The sequence below is a fragment of the Dendrobium catenatum genome, unplaced genomic scaffold, assembly GCF_001605985.2.
Source record: "Dendrobium catenatum unplaced genomic scaffold, ASM160598v2 fragScaff_scaffold_1679, whole genome shotgun sequence".
Lineage (NCBI taxonomy): Eukaryota > Viridiplantae > Streptophyta > Magnoliopsida > Asparagales > Orchidaceae > Dendrobium > Dendrobium catenatum.
In genome coordinates this window covers 222,808-230,082 of record NW_021320141.1, presented here as the reverse complement: position 1 = coordinate 230,082, position 7,275 = coordinate 222,808, and the positions used below count along the sequence as shown (strand labels likewise).

General features: G+C 36.9%; 1 protein-coding gene across 2 annotated transcripts in view; it reads left to right on the top strand.

Moving 5' to 3' along the window:
• The window catches only part of LOC110102269 (O-fucosyltransferase 35), a 14,245-nt gene extending 6,970 nt beyond the window's left edge, over positions 1-7,275 (top strand). Inside the window, exons 2-9 of one of the 2 annotated variants that reach the window (XM_020830534.2) lie at positions 2,867-3,001; positions 3,089-3,158; positions 3,600-3,694; positions 3,781-3,869; positions 3,967-4,099; positions 4,185-4,417; positions 5,140-5,616; positions 6,648-7,275. In XM_020830534.2, the coding sequence (XP_020686193.1) occupies positions 2,867-3,001; positions 3,089-3,158; positions 3,600-3,694; positions 3,781-3,869; positions 3,967-4,099; positions 4,185-4,417; positions 5,140-5,616; positions 6,648-6,852 (1,437 nt within the window). In that variant the 3' untranslated portion in view covers positions 6,853-7,275. The remainder of the gene's footprint in view (positions 1-2,866; positions 3,002-3,088; positions 3,159-3,599; positions 3,695-3,780; positions 3,870-3,966; positions 4,100-4,184; positions 4,418-5,139; positions 5,617-6,647) is intronic. The other variant, XM_020830535.2, reaches the window with a different exon arrangement.

Below are 7,275 nucleotides of genomic sequence, written 5' to 3'. Positions count from 1 at the left end.
AGAGTGATAGGAAGCTTGATTGATAGAGGAGAGAGGCAACATGCGTCGGATGGGTACGAGTGGCATGGAGAATTTGTGCGGCAGGATATGGAAGAGAATGGTGAAGAAATGCAATTTATCTTTTTAATTTAATTTATACTTTTTAATAATAAGAAATATTATTATTATAAAATTTGCATTGATTTCTTTCTTCTTATTATTATTGTTATTATTATTATTTTTCATATTCTTGTCGCTTGCATACATTGAACTTGCGTCGTCATTTCGCACGTGCACAATTTTTTTTATTTTCGTTGTGCGAAGATCCTGGGAAACAAGGGTGTCAATCATAGCGATTTTTGTTGTCCCATACGCACTGGCAAAATTTGTTTGCGAACATACACCATTTAGGTGATTTCATCTTTTGGTTGATGAGTTGCAGACAATATTTGTGCGACATTCTGTCCTTTGCATGTCATTTCTATTGTGCTTGGTCAGGTCAACTTGGAGCAATTATCACAATCAACAATTGTTTGCCAATGTTTTCTAAGCTTATCTTTCTATAAATTATTGCTAGGGTTTTGTGATGGTTGATTGATTATGCATCTTTATGTTTGCCATTTAAATTAGGATTGCTCTATGTGACTGATGATCCAAATTACTTTGAGACTTCTTTGAAGCTTTGTGTGTTGGGTTATAACATCTTTTTGCCAGATGTCAATGTTTTTTTCCTTAACTTCTCTTTGTAATATTTTCAGTTCAATCTACCTCATTGTATTTTCCACCAAGCAACTAATTTGGCTAGGGATTGCCCCTTGTGGGTAAAGGATTGCCCCTCTGAGGAGGACATCAGTCAGATATTTTGACACATGTACCATCGGAGGAATCGTAGATCGACGGCTACAATTCGGAGTCTATATCTTTGATTTATTTTCATGTATTTTTCTATTTCAGTTTACTAGTTTACCCATATGGATGTTGAGTCATTATTGTAGCCCATGGGGCATATGAGTCACTTTGTTTTCTTTTCTTGAGACCTATATATAGAGGTCATTGTCTTTGTATGAGGTTAATGTTGAATCAATAGAAAATTTCAGATTTTTGAGTTCATGATTTTGTGAGCTTGAGAGGAGAGGAGTAGCCTAGGAGAGGCTCAAAAGAAATACCCAACAGCACCCTTCGTGAGAGCTCTTGGTTCTTTGGTTTTTTCTTTCTTTTCTTCCCTTTTATCCTAGCCTCCGGCACCCCAAATCCACCTCCTTACCCCCAGCCAGCAAACCCACGCCTCCCCTTTCCCTTAGCTGCCTGATCCCCCCCCCCGGTCCGGCCCAAATCCCCCAAACCCCCTTTCACCGGAGCCAACACCCAAGAAGCCCGCCCCCCTTTGCCCCCCCACCCGCTGGCCAACCCAAGGCTAAGCCTTGGAATTTGATTTTCAAATTCAAGTAGGCTTTCATTGCTTTCCTAATTTGTCCCCTTGTCATTTAGGAAGTTTCCTAATTGAAATTGAAATTTGAATTTCAAATCCCTCCCTAAATGATAAAACCCAATTAGGAAACTATTCAAATCTAATCAAATTTGAATTTAATTCAGAATTTGATTTAATTAATTATTCAATCACCTGGGCCCCACTTACATTGAACATAGACACAAATTTAAATCCCCATAGTGCTGGCCCCCTCTCTCTCTCTCTACTTTGCCACCTAAGCAACATTTTTAATCACTCCCTAAATTCCCTAATAACCACCGGCCCCATTAATCCCTTAATTGGGTTGATTTGAATTTCAAATTGACTCTCCCTCTCTAATGAAAATATGAAATTTAGACTTCCGATTTTCCCCTCACCTTCTCCCCCCAAACCACTTGGCTTTAATCCAAAAGAAACCCTAACACTAGTCGCCCTCACCCTCCCCAAGTCATCTCCCATCATCCTCTCCCTTCCTCCTCACAAATGTCAAGCTTGTTCTTCTTCAACCGCCAACATCGCTATGCATGGCTGATCCCGAAGCCGACCATGGTTTCTTATATGATGATCAAGGATGAACAAACATTCTCGAATCTCATTTCTTCGATGTGAACCTAGACGTGGATGCTTCCGTGGAAGATTATTTAAATCGCATCGTTTTCACGTTGGTACCATCCATCAAAGAGCACATTCCTACCGGACGTTGGATACTCACTGGTCGACTCGTGGATTCCCCTTCCCCGGCCACCTTTCCAACGAATTACACCTTGGGCGTCATTTGTCTTCTGGTGGCATCGCTAGCTTGTTCTCTATCTTCCTCCACTAAAGTACGTCCACCATGAGTGTGAGTGAGGGACCCAAGGTGAGCAAATCTATTTTTTAAACCGTCGATTAGTGTTTCTTTGTCGTAACATTACTTTCTCTATTTTATGTTGTTAACTTGTAAGCATCCTGTTAATCTAGTTGTAACCGCATGCCTTACAAAATTTCTACTTGATAATTCTAACGCCTAATTTGAGAGAACAAGAAGTTTATAACTAGTTAAGCTTTAGTAATCAAATATTAATATCCGCAAGAAGTTCTTCTTTACTTGCATGGTTTCACATCACCCTCATTTGGGATTATATGCTGACTGGCATTAAACTTGGGATCTCATTAGAATCTTGGGGGCATTGTGGTATTTGAAACTTTTGGGGATGCCAGCTACTAAGTACTATTCTTCTTCTGTTATATATTCCTGATTTAAGTGATCAGAGATTTCATTTTATCCTTGAGGTTCTACTTTGAACCGAAAGCTCATCCTACTATTGCTGGTTGTTCTAAACTCTAAAGTAAAGACTGGCTTGGAATTGCAGATACTTAGATTCAGACAGTGTTACTCAAATAGATCCATCTTTTTAATTTTGTGCTTACATTTATTAGAGATTGTCTGCTGAATACACCAGTCGGAAAGCAGGGCTATCAAATAATCCTGGTTTGAAAGGAGGAAGTGAAAATGATATATTTCTGATGACGTTATCATCAGGTATAGATGGAGTTCATGAAAAATTACTTAAGGCAAGTCGTTTTATGCTTTTACTAGTTATTCATATCAGCATAAACTTAAGCTTTTCATCTGTTTAGTAACAGCTTCTCCAATAGCAGAACGCTGAAATATGGGCTAAGCCAAACAACGAGAATTTCACACAATGCATTGAACCAGCAAACTATAAGAGTAATTTGATCTACCCTGGTTTCTGACCTTTTACATGTTTTATGGTCTTATAGGTTTTTTTGTTCGTGTTCAATACTGTTGTAAAATAATTTTGGGATTTTTACATACATAACATTTAAAACTATCAAAAATATATATTTAACACCAAAACATCTATATTTATTAATATACCACATAAAATCTCCCTTTCCTTCTATTCTACCACTCCATTGAAGCGATGAGATACTTGTATTCATTGTGAAAGGATGCCATTGACGATGAAGACAGTTGTTGATAGTGATTTTTGACGGAAGGTTTAAACGGAATGTTAGAATTGATTAAAAGAGAGATTTTAGGTGTTATATTAGTAAATATAGAAGTGTAGATGTTAAATATATATTTTCAATAGTTTTAGGTGTTATGTATGTTAAAATCCCAATAATTTTAATTCCAAAATTTCAGGGATTTCTTTTCCCGGTTTTGCAGATGTTGATGCCAAGACAAATGGATATATTCTAGTTAATGCGAATGGAGGATTGAATCAGATGAGATTTGGGGTCTGAATGTTTTTTATTGATTCAATTTGGCTGCTATTGAAATACCTTTATACAATGCCATCATTTGTCTTGTTTCTAGAATGCAGATCTGTGATATGGTCGCCATTGTTAAGATTATGAAAGCAACTCTTGTGCTCCCTTCGCTTGACCATTCAAACTTTTGGGCAGATGATAGGTTCCATCTCACTTTCCTTCATTTATTTTACCATCTCAGATTAGTACTTTTGATTTCTTATGCAGAATAACAGAGGCATTTTAGTTTATATTCTCAGTAACTTTAAGGATCTCTTTGATTGGAAACATTTTATCAAGATCTTGAAGGATGATGTTCATATAGTTGAAGCATTGCCAGCTTCCTTTGCAGAGACTGAACCTTTTAACATAACTCCTATATCTTGGTCTAAGGTTAAAGTCAAAGACAGAAGTGCAATCTACTCTGTATTTTTCCTATTTTCATCATAATATTGATAATTTAACGTCTTTAATACAGGTCAAATATTACAAAGAAGAGGTCCTCCCTCTACTGAAAAAATACAAAGTTCTGTATTTAACTCACACAGACTCCCGGCTTGCAAATAACGGTCTTCCGGCCTTTATTCAGAAATTGAGATGTCGGGCGAATTACAGAGCTCTGAAATATTCTGCTCCAATTGAGGAACATGGTGCAACCCTTGTTTCAAGAATAAGGTTACATGGACATCCATATGTTGCCCTTCATCTAAGGTAATCTGATTTAGGCATATAATTTCAGTTTTCTAGTAATTCCTTTTGTAAGTGAAATATTTTGTGAAAATTCATTTATAAATTTTTTTCTTATGATATTTCTATTTTTTTGTTTGCATTATTTTTTTTTTTTGGGTTATATGTGCAATTTAGGGATATCCTATCTTTTGTTAACAATCAACGTAGAGCAACTAGCTCTTTGTAGGTTTTTTAAACTCTAAGGCCTCATTTGGGACAGCTTTCTTACTGCTTCTTGAAGCAGTTTTTTAGTACAAAAATTTTAATTTTTGTAGTAAAAAATTGTTTCAAAAAGCAATAAAAAAGCCATCCCAAACGAATTCTAAATGTTATTGAGAAATAAGAAATCTGTATGTTTTATCTTCCTTATTTCTTTGGGATTCCAACTGCTGTGAGAAGTAATCATATATATTTCCTCATAGCCCACTTAGGCTTCATTTGGGGCGGCTTTTTTATTGCTTCTTAAAGTTGCTTTTTAGTAAAAAAATTAAAATTATGTACTAAAAAACTGCTTTAAGAAACAATAAAAAAGCCGTCCCAAATGAAGCCTTAATTATCACATGATCTGCAGTGTGTTCTTCTGAGGTGATACCCTGCTTCAAACTATTTTGCTGTCTTCTGTACTGTACATTTTCTCTACCTTTGTTATTCTCTCTCCTTTGTTTAAAAATTTTGGGATGCATTTTTTTTTTCTTCTTTTACAGATATGAAAAGGACATGCTGGCTTTTACAGGTTGTAGCCATAATTTGACATCCAGGGAAGAGGAGGAACTCCTTGACATGCGCTATGAGGTTAGCCATTGGAAGGAGAAGGAAATTGATGGTTCGGAGAGACGAAAACAGGGAGGTTGCCCTTTAACTCCCAGAGAAACTTCTCTTCTTCTCAAAGGATTGGGATTTCCATCTAGCACGCACATATACTTGGTGGCTGGTGAAGCTTTTGGAAATTATAGTATGAAGTATCTGACTGATGATTTCCCAAACATCTACTCCCATTCAACCCTTTCTACAGAAGAGGAGCTTAGGCCTTTCATAAATCATCAGAACATGCTTGCTGGTTTGGATTATGTTGTTGCTCTCCAGAGTGATGTCTTTATTTACACTTATGATGGAAATATGGCAAAGGCTGTTCAAGGGCATAGACGCTTTGAGAACTTCAAAAAGACAATCAATCCGGATAGGTATGTCCCTCATAGGAAATACTTGAGTTTGCAAGTAATCCAAAGAGGAAATACTTGAGTTCGCAAGCAATCCTAGCAATAATTGATAAAAACAGAGGAAATAATGCGATATTCTCAATGAATCAATTCAAAACGAAAGATTGTAGTAGTGGATTCAAAGCAAAATTAAACAAAAAGCAAGATACAATTGATTCTCAATTTGAGAGGAAGATCGTTCTCTCCCAATCTCTAGATGAGAAGTCTAGAGCCCAAGACGCCAAGGAAACTTCAAGAGAAACAAATCAAAGCATAACCCTAACCCTAAAACACCTCATGCTATTTAATACATAAACTTTCTAAATCCAAACTCTCTCCAAAACCCTAGCCGCCCCCTCCTTTCTCCTTTTGGATTAAATTTGAATAGTGGGACCCACTATTGTGGGTGGTAAAGAGTGAAGGAGGTGGTACTAACCCGCCTCTTGTAGGAGCCGTTATTACGTCCTCCGACCGGATGCAGAGGAACATCTGGTCCTAGGCAAAAAAACGCATGTACCGAGGTGTGAAAAAACTCGTTACACCTCGGTACAAGCGTTTTTTTGCCTAGGACCGGATGTTTCTTGCATCCGGTCAACCGAACCAAATAAAAGCGCCTTCTGTAGACCCAAACCGGCCCTGGGAGGAACCGGCCTAACAGTCCCCCCAACTTTGTGTGTGTTATGCATTCGATATGCTAAGGCCATTGGAAACTAACTAGTTATATGCTTCTTTTGCTTCCAATGCTGAACTTTTGGAAAATTCTTTCAAATGAGACCTAATTAATAGAAATTTTGACATTTCAGAGGTCCAAATAGCCTTGGAATACTTGTACAGTTAATATTCTATTAAATTTCTGCAACAAGTCTGCTTAATTTTTTTTTGAAGCAACCAAGTAAAAATATTGTCTAAGCAGAACTGAAAAACCTTTTCATTCTTGGAGCCTAGAAGCAGAACTGACTTTACATGATTCTCATAGTTCAACATCATTTCTGCTGATGATTTATTTTGACCTGCAGGTTAAATTTTGTGAAACTGGTTGATGATTTTGACCAAGGGAAGATCTCATTGAAGCAATTCAAATCAAAAGTGAAGAAACTTCACAGAGAACGAATTGGTGCTCCATATTACAGAGAATCTGGTGAATTTCCCAAGCTTGAAGAATCTTTTTATGCAAATCCATTTCCAGGATGTATTTGTGGAAAGCCACGTATAATAAGATAGAAGAGCCACTGGTTCTTACATTTTTACCATTCGTAGTTGGAAATACAGCGCACACAGTATATTTGAAAAGATACAAAGCACAGATAGAAGAAATCAGGGAGCCTTTGCAATATTGAAACTAAAAATGGTTAACTGGTGATGAGATGGAGTAACAGAAGGCGAAGAAAATGCAGTATTGATTCTTTACAGAGCCAGAGCTGTTAGTGAGGTTAATTTCTTGCGTTTTGCAGTCATTGATGATTTTGTTTTTCTAAGTGTAGATAGCTCGAGCTTCCTCCTCTTCTTTGTGAAGCAAACATCAAAGAATGTGTAGATTATTATGGTTTTTTATTTGGCAGTTTTGCTCTTGCAAATTGCAAGTGGGCTGTGCCCTTTTATGGTAAGATTTCCATTCTTAAGAAAGTCGAGATTCTTCAAATTTTA